This window comes from Eleutherodactylus coqui, chromosome 8, assembly GCF_035609145.1.
Source record: "Eleutherodactylus coqui strain aEleCoq1 chromosome 8, aEleCoq1.hap1, whole genome shotgun sequence".
Lineage (NCBI taxonomy): Eukaryota > Metazoa > Chordata > Amphibia > Anura > Eleutherodactylidae > Eleutherodactylus > Eleutherodactylus coqui.
Window position 1 is genome coordinate 3743296 of NC_089844.1, and position 14089 is coordinate 3757384.

Here is a 14089-nt window from a genome sequence, read left to right on the forward strand (position 1 = left end):
CCGTTTCCAAAGAAGGGGAAGGGAGGAGGAGGGAGTCCCGTTTGTTGTGATGTAACGCGCCATCTTTGGTGCCAAGTTATGACGTGCCCCTAATAGATACATCATCATTATGCTCCGGGACGCATACTGCGTTCCATGGACTCATCACGGGGCGTGTTTCCAATTACGGCGCTCAACGGAGAATGGAACGCAACGGTGCACTCCAAAGGAGCGTGACACGTGATCTCAGTACATCATGTGATGTGTCTAACGACGTTGTTCCGTACTTCGTGGACCGCAGCGCTGCGTTCCAAAAGAAGTGCGGTGGCATAATGTCTAACATAGCCGCGGGGTAACTAACTTTCTCACCTTAAATGTGGAGAGTAACTTGCGTTTCCTTCCAGCATGAATAATACTGGCTATTAAAAATATTAAAGGTTAGTATCCACCATAATGGGCTCATAATGATAAACATTTCCATCGAGCCCTCATACATTTGTATGCCCCCACTAAAATATTACAACCATTATGCTCCTGTGTTGGTGTTCTCAACCGATCCAGATTTGAGGGGGCCAACAAATTCTGCAAGGTCTTATTCTTACGGTAAACTACTTTTGGGGTATCTAAAATTTCATCACATAAAAAAGGGTCCCGTTTTAAGATTGGCCAATGTTTAAGGGTCTTTTCGATTTCTTTATGTTGTGTATTAAATGTAGCTATAAATAAATGTTTATTATTAAAACCAGTGCCAATGGTTGGTTTTTCTTTTTGTTGAATTACCACGTCTCTGACCATCCAATCTTCATTCTCAGAATGTTTTTCCTGTAAATTTTTATTGTATGCCGAGTTGATCAAGGTCATTGGATAACCTTTCTCCTGAAAACGGGTAATTAAGATCTTAGATTGCTGTTCATAATAGGTGAAGAACAATTCCTCTTAACCCTCTTAAACTGCCCGTATGGGATGTTTAATTTCCAGCTTTTTTTTATGGCAGCTTCCGAAATTAAGGTAGCTATTGCAGTCCATTGGCTTAAAGTGCGTTCTAGTGCTAATGGACTCATTTCTAGAAGAAATAAGTAAGTCTAAAAACACTATTTCCACTTTATTTATGACACTAGTAAATTTAATATTAAAATCATTGTGATTAATCCCAGTAATAAAATGATTTAAATCCTCAATTTCCCCATTCCAGATTAAAAGGACGTCATCTATAAAACGTTTATACATAATGATGTGCTTTACTAGTGTCATAAATAAAGTAAATACACATGTACATGATCACATGATTAATTCATCACAGGTCCTTCACCACCATCTATCCTCAGTACTGCTGAGCTCTGTGTTCATGTACCGGTCACATGATTATATCATCACTAGAGATGAGCGAGCACCAAAATGCTCGGGTGCTCGTTACTCGGGATGAAATTATCGCGATGCTCGAGGGTTCGTTTCGAGTAACAAACCCCATTGAAGTCAATGGGCGACCCGAGCATTTTTGTATTTCGCCGATGCTCGCTAAGGTTTTCATGTGTGAAAATCTGGGCAATTCAAGAAAGTGATGGGAACGACACAGCAACGGGTAGGGCAGGCGAGGGGCAACATGTTGGGCTGCATCTCAAGTTCACAGGTCCCACTATTAAGCCACAATACCGGCAAGAGTGCCCCCCCCCCCTCCCAACAACTTTTACTTCTGAAAAGCCCTCATTAGCAATGGATACCTTAGCTAAGCACCACACTACCTCCAACAAAGCACAATCACTGCCTGCATGACACTCCGCTGCCACTTCTCCTGCGTTACATGCTGCCCAACCCCCCCCCCCCCCCCTGCACGACGCAGTGTCCACAGCGCACACCAAACTGTCCCTGCGCAGCCTTCAGCTTCCCTCATGACACGCCACCCTCATGTCTATTTATAAAAGTGCGTCTGCCAGAGGAAAAGCAGGCACACACTGCAGAGGGTTGGCACGGCTAGGCAGCGACCCTCTTTAAAAGGGGTGGGGCGATAGCCCACAATGCTGTACAGAAGCAATGAGAAATATAATCCTGTGCCACCGCCATCAAGAGCTGCACACGTGGGCATAGCAATGGGGAACCTATGTGCCACACACTATTCAGTCTGTCAAGGTGTCTGCATGCCCCAGTCAGACCTGGCTTTTTAATTCATAGACACAGGCAGGTACAACTCCCTATTGTGAAGTCCCTGTGGACAGACATCATGGGTGGCTCCCTGGAACCCACCGGCGGTATATAAAAATATCCCATTGCATTGCCCAACACAGCTGAGGTAGTAATGTTGTGCTTATTGCAGGTGGGCTTCGGCCCACACTGCATGCCCCAGTCTGACTGGGGTTCTTTAGAAGTGGAAACAGATGCATTTATAATTCTCTGTGGACCCACAGTATGGGTGGGTGCCAGGAAGCCACCGGCGGTACATAAAAATATCCCATTGCATTGCCCAACACAGCTGAGGTAGTAATGTTGTGCTTAATGCAGGTGGGCTTCGGCCAACACTGCATGCCCCAGTCTGACTGGTAATATGTACCTTTACAGTAACCGCGTTGGTGGTAATGTGGTGGTGACTGCGGACCTAGTAGCGTGGTTTTATTTTGTTGGTTTTCGGAATGTGGCCAGGATTAAGTGGGCTGTGGCGGTGGATGTTTTTGAGGCACTATGTGTCCTCTACATGTGTCCGTGGTTATATGCACCTTAACAGTAACAGCGTTGGTGGGAAATGGCCTCGCCGCCATCATGTCTTTGGGAAGCCTCTGTTTCCACACTCCAGAGACATACCATTAGCAGCGGTATAGGCAGAGCCTATAATTAGTAACATTTCAGCCGTAGCATTAGGACAGGCCCCACTAACATATCACTAGCAGCATTATAGGGGGAGCACAGTATTAGTTCCATTTCAGTAATAGTAGCACTCAAGACAGGCCCCAGTAACAATTCCGAAGCAGCAGTATAGTGGGAGCGCAGTCTTCGTTCCATTTCAGTAGCTGCAGTATAGACAAGGCCCAAGTTACATTTATGTAGCTAAAGTGTAGGCTAACCCCACACACCTTTCTGTACCATGAGTGCAGGCGAAGAACATAGAAATTGCTATGATTACACTGTAGGTGAGTGCCCAAAAAAATTGGTGTACCAACAGTACTAATGTACCTCAGTAAAAATTGCCCATGCCCAGCCAAGATGGCAGGTGAAACCCATTAATCGCTTTGGTTAATGTGGCTTAAGTGGTAACTAGGCCTGGAGGCAGCCCAGTTTAACGAAAAATTGGTTCAAGTTAAAGTTCCAACGCTTTTAAGAGCATTGAAACGTATAAAAATTTTTTAGAAAAATTATATGACTGAGCCTTGTGGCCCTAAGAAAAATTGCACGTTCAGCGTGATTACGTGAGGTTTCAGGAGGAGGAGCAGGAGGAGGAGGAGGAATATTAGACACAGATTGATGAAGCAGAAATGTCCCCGTTTTGGATGGTGAGAGAGAACGATGCTTCCATCCGCGGGTGCAGCCTACGTATTGCTTAGGTATCGCTGCTGTCCGCTGGTGGAGAAGAGAAGTCTGGGGAAATCCAGGCTTTGTTCATCTTGATGAGTGTTAGCCTGTCGGCACTGTCGGTTGACAGGCGGGTACGCTTATCTGTGATGATTCCCCCAGCCGCACTAAACACCCTCTCCGACAAGACGCTAGCCGCAGGACAAGCAAGCACCTCCAGGGCATACGGCGCTAGTTCAGGCCACGTGTCCAGCTTCGACACCCAGTAGTTGTAGGTGGCAGAGGCGTCACGGAGGACGGTCGTGCGATCGGCTACGTACTCCCTCACCATCCTTTTTCAGTGCTCCCGCCGACTCAGCCTTGACTGGGGAGCGGTGACACAGTCTTGCTGGGGAGCCATAAAGCTGTCCAGGCCCTTAAAGACTGTTGCACTGCCTGGGCTGTACATGCTGCTCGATCTCCGCACCTCCCCTGCTATCTGGCCCTCGGAACTGCGCCTTCTGCCACTAGGGCTGTCAGGTGGGAATTTTACCATCAGCTTGTCCGCAAGGGTCCTGTGGTATAGCAACACTCTCGAACCCCTTTCCTCTTCGGGAATGAGAGTGGGAAGGTTCTCCTTATAGCGTGGGTTGAGCAGTATGTACACCCAGTAATCTGTAGTGGCCAGAATGCGTGTAACGCGAGGGTCACGAGAAAGGCATCCTAACATGAAGTCAGCCATGTGTGCCAGGGTACCTGTATGCAACACATGGCTGTCCTCACTAGGAAGATCACTTTCAGGATCCTCCTCCTCCTCCCATACATGCTGAAATGATGACAGGCAAGCAGCATGGGTACCGTCAGCAGTGGGCCAAGCTGTCTCTTCCCCCTCCTGCTCATCCTCCTCATGCTCCTCCTCCTCCTCCTGAACGCGCTGAGATATAGACAGGAGGGTGCTCTGACTATCCAGCGACATGCTGTCTTCCCCCGACTCTGTTTCCGAGCGCAAAGCGGCTGCCTTTATGGTTTGCAGGGAACTTCTCAAGAGGCATAGCAGAGGAATGGTGACGCTAATGATTGCAGCATCGCCGCTCACCACCTGGGTAGACTGCTCAAAGTTTCGAAGGACCTGGCAGATGTCTGCCAACAAGGCCCACTCTTCTGTAAATAATTGAGGAGGCTGACTCCCACTGCGCCGCCCATGTTGGAGTTGGTATTCCACTATAGCTCTACGCTGCTCATAGAGCCTGGCCAACATGTGGAGCGTAGAGTTCCACCGTGTGGGCACGTCGCACAGCAGTCGGTGCACTGGCAGATTAAACCGATGTTGCAGTGTCTGCAGGGTGGCAGCGTCCGTGTGGGACTTGCGGAAATGTGCGCACAGCCGGCGCACCTTTACGAGCAGGTCTGACAAGCGTGGCTAGCTTTTCAGAAAGCGCTGAACCACCAAATTAAAGACGTGGGCCAGGCATGGCACGTGCGTGAGGCTGCCGAGCTGCAGAGCCGCCACCAGGTTACGGCCGTTGTCACACACGACCATGCCCGTTTGGAGGCTCAGCGGCGCAAGCCAGCGGTCGGTCTGCTCTGTCAGACCCTGCAGCAGTTCGTGGGCCGTGTGCCTCTTATCTCCTAAGCTGAGTAGTTTCAGCACGGCCTGCTGACGCTTGCCCACCGCTGTGCTGCCACGACACGCGACACCGACTGCTGGCGACGCGCTGCTGAGCCTCCAACCGGGCATGGTCGTGTGTGACAACGGCCGTTTGATTGCGAGACAGAGGTTGCGTTGGAGGAGGAGGAGGAGGGTGCTTTAGTGGAGGAAGCATACACCGCCGCAGATACCACCACCGAGCTGGGGCCCGCAATTCTGGGGGTGGGTAGGACGTGAGCGGTCCCCGGCTCTGACTCTGTCCCAGCCTCCACTAAATTCACCCAATGTGCCGTCAGGGAGACGTAGTGGCCCTGCCCGCCTGTGCTTGTCCACGTGTCCGTTGTTAAGTGGACCTTGGCAGTAACTGCGTTGGTGAGGGCGCGTACAATGTTGCGGGAGACATGGTCATGCAGGGCTGGGACGGCACATCGGGAAAAGTAGTGGCGATTGGGAACTGAGTAGCGCGGGGCCGCCATCGTACTTTTGAAGGACTCCGTTTCCACAACCCTATACGGCAGCATCTCAAGGCTGATAAATTTGGCTATGTGGACCGTTAACGCTTGAGTGTGCGGGTGCGTGGCGGCGTACTTGCGCTTGCGCTCAAACACTTGCGCTAGCGACGGCTGAACGGTGCGGTGCGAGACATTGCTGGATTGGGCCGAGGACAGCGGAGGTGAGGGTGTGGATGCAGGCCAGGAGACGGTAGTGCCTGTGTCCTCAGAGGGGGGTTGGATCTCAGTGGCAGGTTGGGGCACAGGGGGAGAGGCAGCGGTGCAAACCGGAGGCGGTGAACGGGCTTCGTCCCACCTTGTGGGGTGCTTGGCCATCATATGTCTGCGCATGCTGGTGGTGGTGAGGCTGTTGGTGGTGGCTCCCCGGCTGATCTTGGCGCGACAAAGGTTGCACACCACTGTTCGTCGGTCGTCAGGCGTCTCTGTGAAAAACTGCCAGACCTTAGAGCACCTTGGCCTCTGCAGGGTGGCATGGCGCGAGGGTGCGCTTTGGGAAACAGTTGGTGGATTATTCGGTCTGGCCCTGCCTCTACCCCTGGCCACCGCACTGCCTCTTGCAACCTGCCCTGCTGCCTCCCCCTCTGAAGACCTGTCCTGAGTAGGCGTTGCAAACCAGGTGGGGTCAGTCACCTCATCGTCCTGCTGCTCTTCCTCAGAATCCTCTGTGCGCTCCTCCCTCGGACATACTGCCCTTACTACTACCTCACCGATAGACAACTGTGTCTCATCGTCATCGTCCTCCTCACCCACTGAAAGGTCTTGAGACAGTTGCCGGAAGTCCCCAGCCTCATCCCCCGAACCCCGGGAACTTTCCAATGGTTGGGCATCAGTGACGATAAACTCCTCTGGTGGGAGAGGAACCACTGCTGCCCAATCTGGGCAGGGGCCCGAGAACAGTTCCTGGGAGTCTTCCCGCTCCTGAGCATGTGTCATTGTAGTGGAGTGAGGAGGCTGGGAGGAAGGAGGAGCAGCAGACAGAGGATTCGGATTTGCAGCAGTGGACGGCGCAGAACTGTGGGTGGACGATAGGTTGCTCGAAGCACTTTCTGCCATCCACGACAGGACCTGCTCACACTGCTCATTTTCTAATAGCGGTCTCCCGCGTGGACCCATTAATTGGGCGATGAATGTGGGGACGCCAGAAACGTGCCTCTCTCCTAATCGCGCAGCAGTTGGCTGCGATACACCTGGATCAGGAGTTCGGCCTGTGCCCACACCCTCACTTGGCCCTCCGCGTCGTCGGCCGCGTCCACGTCCTCTAGGCCTACCCCTACCCCTCAGCATGCTGTATTACCAGTGATTTGATTTCCTAGGCAGGAAATAAATTGGCGCAAGCCTGCAGGCCAAATATACTTTTTTCCCTTTTTTTTAAAAGGAAAGGCCCACTGCGTCTATTCAATGAATAATAAGTTTAATAACTGTGTTGTGCCCCTGCAAATGTGTCACATAACTTTAGTGTTGCAGAGTTATTAACTACAGCTGAGCAAGGAATTTCACAGGCAGGAAAGAAAGTGGCGCAAGCCTGCTGTTAAACGTAGCTGGTTGCGTATGAATTTTTTACTATCTCCACCCACCACACACGTACACAGAATGCTGAGGACTGACAGAGGCAGGGCACATAGAATTTTTCCCTTTTTTTAAAAAGAAAAGGCCCACTGACTATATTCAATCAGATAAGAAATCTGTTCCACAGAAATGCAGTTATATGAAGTGCAGCAGAGCGGTGATTTTTCCCAGGAAGGCAGGAAATAAATTGGCGCAAGCCTGCTGTTAAACGTAGCTGGCTGCGTATGATTTGTTTACTATCTCCACCCACCACACACGTACACAGAACGCTGAGGACTGACAGAGGCAGGGCACATAGAATTTTTCCCTTTTTTTAAAAAGAAAAGGCCCACTGACTATATTCAATCAATAATATATGTCTTCTGGCCCTGCCTACACAATTCTGTCCCTGTAGTATTACTGCAGGGCGCAATGCTATGCACAGCCGATTTTGAAAAAAAAAAAAAATGCAACACTGCTAACAGCAGCCTGCACAGTACTGCACACGGTTAAATGTGGCCCTAAGAAGGACCGTTGGGGTTCTTGAAGCCTACACTCACTCCTAACACTCTCCCTGCCTAACCACCACTTTTGTCCCTGGACTATTACTGCAGGGCGCAATGCTCTGCAGACAGCCGATTTTGAAAAAAAAAAAAAAATTGTGCAACACTGCTAACAGCACCCTCCACAGTACTGCACACGGATAGATGTGGCCCTGAGAAGGACCGTTGGGGTTCTTGAAGCCTACACTCACTCCTAACACTCTCCCTACAGCAGCACCAGCAGCAGCACTTTCCCTCAGCTAACTCAGTCACAAGGCATCTGAGGCGAGCCGCGGAAGGGGCCGACTTTTATACTCGGGTGACATCTGATCGCCCCAGCCACTCACAGCAGGGGGGTGGTATAGGGCTTGAACGTCACAGGGGGAAGTTGTAATGCCTTCCCTGTCTTTCAATTGGCCAGGAAAGCGCGCTAACGTCTCAGAGAGGAAACTGAAAGTAACCCGAACATCGCGTGGTACTCGTTACGAGTAACGAGCATCCCGAACACGCTAATATTCGCCCGAGCATCAAGCTCGGACGAGTACGTTCGCTCATCTCTAATCATCACAGGTCCTTCACCACCATCTATCCTCAGTACTGCTGAGCTCTGTGTTCATGTACTGGTCACATGATTATATCATCACTGGTCCTTCACCACCATCATTCCTCAGTACTGCTGAGCTCTTTGTTCATGTACTGGTCACATGATTATATCATCACAGGTCCTTCACCACCATCTATCCTCAGTACTGCTGAGCTCTGTGTTCATGTACCGGTCACATGATTATATCATCACAGGTCCTTCACCACCATCATTCCTCAGTACTGCTGAGCTCTGTGTTCATGTACCGGTCACATGATTATATCATCACAGGTCCTTCACCACCATGGTTACTGATAGAGCAGGCGGCCCACGGTGGACACGAGGCCATGTAGTATTTACCAGAATTACCAGATGGGCAGTCTGGCCATAAAGCCAACTGATATGTGCACCTGATAATTGTGACTTACCACAATGTATGTGACAGATGGACTACAGTAATAGGGTCACCATTTATAGAGCTTATAACGGAGCAATTGGCATCTCATCACCAGCAGATCTCACCTGCTCCAACACATCTCATACCCAGAACTACAAGTCCCATCATCCACACAGACATGTACACAGAGGGCTCCATTTCATTAGTATAATATTCCTTCATGATAGGACTGATAGCTGATAGAAATTGTCTGTGGATGAAGCTGCTGCAGGTTGATATTTAGTGTCATTCTCTCAGCAGTTGTCGGTGCAGTTATTGTACAGGTTGTCAGGTATGATGCTGTATCCAGTGCGGTGTGTGATGTGTGGAGAGAAAAGAAACATCTCTTACCTGAACATAGCACGCCCATCAGAGATGCAGAAGGATATAGACCATCCTGTATAGAATGATGACACCGTGACAAGGATGACTCTCTTCCTATACATTTTAGATCCAAGCTCCTCCTGTAATCATCCACAAATATCTCCCCTGTGGTCCCACGATGTTGTACATTTGCAGTGTTACATCCCAGCTCTCTACAAACTAGATTAGCAATGCTTTCGCTGTAGCTTATGTAATATTGCACTGCCATCCATTCTCCTTTATATCTCACTTCCACTAATCCTTCACATTCAGTGTTTCCTCCATAAAGTCTCACTGGAACTGTGAAAATAAACAGAAATGAATATAAAAATCCATGAATATAAGGAAATACTAGTATAACAGCGCTTGTCTCACCATGACGCCCCCTCTCCATATGCCTATTAATCACAATGCACATCTTAGAGGGGTGACTAGTCCTCGGGGTCCCTCTCTATGAGCCAGAATGAGATGGGGCAGCTGGTGGATCTGGTAGATTCTGCATCACATGTGTTACCATACAGTGTGGCACGGGGTCCCGCGGTCGGCGCGCGTCGCTCCGGCGTCGGCTCCAGCAGCCTGGAGCCCTGTGTCGAGGTCATCCCAGCAGCTTGGGTTGGCCAGTGGGCGGTGGCGTGGGCGTGCCCGCCCGTAGGGTGCCGCCCGCACTCCTCTGTGCTTCTTATACAGCAGTGGGTGGAGTTGCCTCCTCCCACTCTCCGCCCCTGGGCGGAACCTTGTGGTTAAAAGACTGGCAGTGAACTGAGCTCACTGCCAGTTATTGGTTCTGCATGCACCTAGCCAGTCTGTCTGCGGTTATCCTCAGCCAGTCCCTAGTTGCCGGTCAGCTCCCTTTGGTTCCCTATTCCCCCATCTGTTCTGGTTGGTTCTGTTAGCCTCTAATCTAATCTAGTCTGGCTCAGGCAGCACTAGTTGCTATCCAGCATCCTGCCAGTTTTCCTGTGAGCTCCATCTCCAGCCTAGTAAGTTTTGTTGGTTGGTTCCATCTGCCTCCTCTGTCGGCACTCTGTTCCCCCCCATTAGGTAGATCTCTTCTTGTCAGTCGCCAGGGCAGGGACCGCCGTCCAGTTGTCCGCCTGGGGTTAGCCAGGGCCGAGGCAAGTAGGCAGGGACAGTGGGGGTGCGGGAGATCAGGGCACCCCCACTTGGCGCTCGGGGGGCAGAGTGCCGTAACATAATAACTGGCCCTTAAAATATTGTTTTTCTTTTCATGGCGGCGATCAGCGCCCTTGCAAACCAGCTGCAAGACCTGGTGCCGGTGATCCGGGATTTGTCAGCTCGCATGGTGGCCCAGGAGCAGTGGGCGTTGTCGCAGGGGCAGAACGCCTTTACCAGTCCCGAACCCAAGTGCCCTCTTCCTGAGGTGTTCTCTGGGGAGAGGAACAAGTTTTTTGTTTTTCAACAGGCGTGTCGCCTGTTTTTTCGGATGCGTCCCCATTCTTCCGGCTCGGAGGTCCAGAGGGTCGGGCTTATAATGTCCCTGCTGCGGGGCTCTGCCCAGACCTGGGCCTTTTCCATTCCCGAGGGTTCCCCCTCCCTACAGTCGGTGGACTCCTTTTTTCAGGAACTCGGGGGTATCTTCGATGAACCGGACCGAGTGGGGTTGGCGGTTTCGCGGTTGCTGGCGCTGCACCAGGGGTCGCTTTGTGTGGAGGATTATTGCTCCAATTTCAGACGCTATGCGGGCGATACTGCATGGAACGATAGCGCCCTGAAAGACGTTTTTATGCAAGGTCTCTCGGACGCGGTCAAAGAACTGTTGATCTCCCATCCCGTTCCCGGGTCCTTAAAGGTGGCTATGGAGTTAGCAGTGAAGGCAGATAGGAGGCTCAGGGCTGGGAAGCAAGATAGACCGACCCATAGAGTCAGGGAGGTCATTTGTCCTGTTCCCTCCCCGTCCGTACCAGTCTCTGTTCCCGAACCTATGGAACTGGACCCGCTGGACCCCAAGGAGCGACGCCGGATTCGGTTATTACATCATCTCTGTCTCTACTGTGGGAAAGCTGGACATCGGGTGATAACTTGCCCCGGGAGGCCTCAGCGTCCACAGTCTGAATCGGCAGAAAGACTTCCAGTCCTAGGCGATTGCAGGGAGGGTCGCCTAGGACCTCAGGTACGTCCTAGACTTCTGATACCCTGCCAGGTTAGATTCCGGAACTTCTCCCGCCTAGGGCAGGTGTTTATTGATTCCGGAGCAGCTGCTAACCTGATAAGCATGCGTCTCGTTGAGCCCCTGAGGGCTGAATTTGTGGCGCTGAAGACGCCAATTCGTTTTGCTAGCATTGATGCTACTCCTCTTGCTTCGGGCTTGGTACGATGGAGGACCCCAGTGTTACAACTCACGGTTAGGGGGGGGTCGCCATTCGGAAGGTCTATCATTCCTGGTGATGGAGAAAATGTCGGTAGACATGGTACTAGGGATGCCGTGGCTGGCGTTGCACAACCCCCAATTCGATTGGGCCACTGGGGAGCTAACCCAGTGGGGGCCGTCCTGCCATAGCCATCGCGCTCCCCCTCCTCCCTGCTCAGTCGATACCGCACTCAGTCCCCGAGGTATCACTTACCCTCACACCCCGTCCGCCCGTCCTGCTGCTGATGTCGCCGCCGGTGCGCTGCAGGGGGGACGAAAGAAAGGGGTGGGGTCTCGTATGCAGTTGCATTGTGAGGAGAGTCGGTCGGTATTTGAGCCGTACAGGGTGGGACAGAAGGGGTACCGGTCCTCTGGAAATCGCAAAAGGAGGGGTCGCACGGGGTGCCATAAGTCTTTGTCGAAACCTGTTGTCTCTTCGGTGATGCCCACCTCCGGTCCCCCGCCGCCCACCCTGGTCTGTGATGAAGTTGAACACAAGGCCCAGGAGGTCCTGGATTCTTGCCGGGGTCCAGGAACCGTACAATATTTGGGGGCCCGGAAGAGTTTTTTGGAGTATGATAGCTCAGATGACAGTGATTTTAAAGTTAGAGATGCCTCAGATTTTGAAGGCAGCGTCATTGGTAGCGAGGATGGGTCAAAAGACAGTGGCGAATGGTTGGACATTGACTCGGAAGATGACCTGAAACATGACGATATGTCAACGGTTGGCCCTGAAGGAAATGGGGCAGCCACAGACTACCGAAGTCATGGACCTGAGGATCAGTCCATGGTGTCCGCTCAGGAGGGTCACATTCTCGGGTTGGTACAGCGTTTTCACAGCCGTTGCCTGGATAAGCCTGGTCGAGTTTCCGGGGGCCCGGAGGTCCCCCGTCAGAGGGGGGGTAATGTTACCATACAGTGTGGCACGGGGTCCCGCGGTCGGCGCGTGTCGCTCCGGCGTCGGCTCCAGCAGCCTGGAGCCCTGTGTCGAGGTCATCCCAGCAGCTTGGGTTGGCCAGTGGGCGGCGGCGTGGGCGTGCCCGCCCGTAGGGTGCCGCCCGCACTCCTCTGTGCTTCTTATACAGCAGTGGGTGGAGTTGCCTCCTCCCACTCTCCGCCCCTGGGCGGAACCTTGTGGTTAAAAGACTGGCAGTGAACTGAGCTCACTGCCAGTTATTGGTTCTGCATGCACCTAGCCAGTCTGTCTGCGGTTATCCTCAGCCAGTCCCTAGTTGCCGGTCAGCTCCCTTTGGTTCCCTATTCCCCCATCTGTTCTGGTTGGTTCTGTTAGCCTCTAATCTAGTCTGGCTCAGGCAGCACTAGTTGCTATCCAGCATCCTGCCAGTTTTCCTGTGAGCTCCATCTCCAGCCTAGTAAGTTTTGTTGGTTGGTTCCATCTGCCTCCTCTGTCGGCACTCTGTTCCCCCCCATTAGGTAGCTCTCTTCTTGTCAGTCGCCAGGTCCCTAGCCAGGGCAGGGACCGCCGTCCAGTTGTCCGCCTGGGGTTAGCCAGGGCCGAGGCAAGTAGGCAGGGACAGTGGGGGTGCGGGAGATCAGGGCACCCCCACTTGGCGCTCGGGGGGCAGAGTGCCGTAACAACATGGGTGTCAATTCACCAGAATCCCCAGATGTAGCTCCCAGAGATCCCAGCTGATGGTCATGGACTAGAGAAGCCGGAGCCAACTTCTTATAACAACAGTCTTCATGAGAGAATCCCTAAGAGCAGCGACCAATAGTAATACCTCCTAATGATATACGACATTTGACAGGACACCCAGGACCTCTATAGGAAATGGTGTTTATTTTATGTGTGCACAGACACTGTGGATTAACATCCAAAGCCCAGTGTGTCTATAGAAAGAAATTGCAACAACTTTATACAGTGTGGGCCGCTTATTAACGGTTTCATAACAATTAACACTTGAAGGAAGAACTCATACAGGAAGAATTTATCTAGAAAATGAAGGAGGGGGGTTAGAATGTAAGCTGGGCTATCTCGGTATCCAATTACACAGTGTGTAGAGTAAAATCTATATACTTCAGCTTTCTGGCTGATAACAGAGAGGCAATAGCAGTTAAAGTATATCAAATATTCTATGTCCTCATACCACATTACTGCACCCTACAACCAACGAGTATCATCTATAGCAGGGGTCCCCAACTCCAGTCCTCAGGGACCACCAACATGTCATGTTTTTAGGATATCCTATGGTATGAACACCTGTGGCAATGTCAGAGGTACTGACAATAATTAGATCACCTGTGTAACACTGAGGAAATCCTGAGAACATGACCTGTTGGTGGTCCCTGAGGACTGGAGTTGGGGAACACTGATCTATAGCATCAAGTCACAAGTGGTCATGTATATTTGTGTAGGCAATGAGTGTATACAGGGGGTCCCAAAAATGTGTACATACTTCAGCATGGAGAATATGTGCAGAAAAGCTTTATTACTAGATTTAGGGCTTATTGACACAGCAGTATTTTGTAAGCCACAGCCAGGGGCGGAACGTACAAAGACAAAGTAAAGGAAAGATTTGCATTTCTTCCATACTTTCCACCCACCTAAAAAAGGCGCAGTGTGTGGTGGCGATACACGTGGCATACTGCCGAATAAAGAATGTAAACCTTTCATGGGT

The 14089-nt window shown here is 51.4% G+C and overlaps 1 protein-coding gene across 1 annotated transcript in view; it reads right to left on the bottom strand.

Moving 5' to 3' along the window:
- Nucleotides 1-9500, bottom strand: part of LOC136577425 (CD5 antigen-like) — a 216215-nt gene extending 206715 nt beyond the window's left edge. Inside the window, exons 1-2 of the mRNA XM_066577321.1 lie at nt 9458-9500; nt 9071-9382 (exon numbers count right to left, since the gene is read on the bottom strand). Of these exons, the coding sequence (XP_066433418.1) occupies nt 9071-9382; nt 9458-9500 (355 nt within the window). The remainder of the gene's footprint in view (nt 1-9070; nt 9383-9457) is intronic.
- Nucleotides 9501-14089: the final 4589 nt, after the last annotated feature.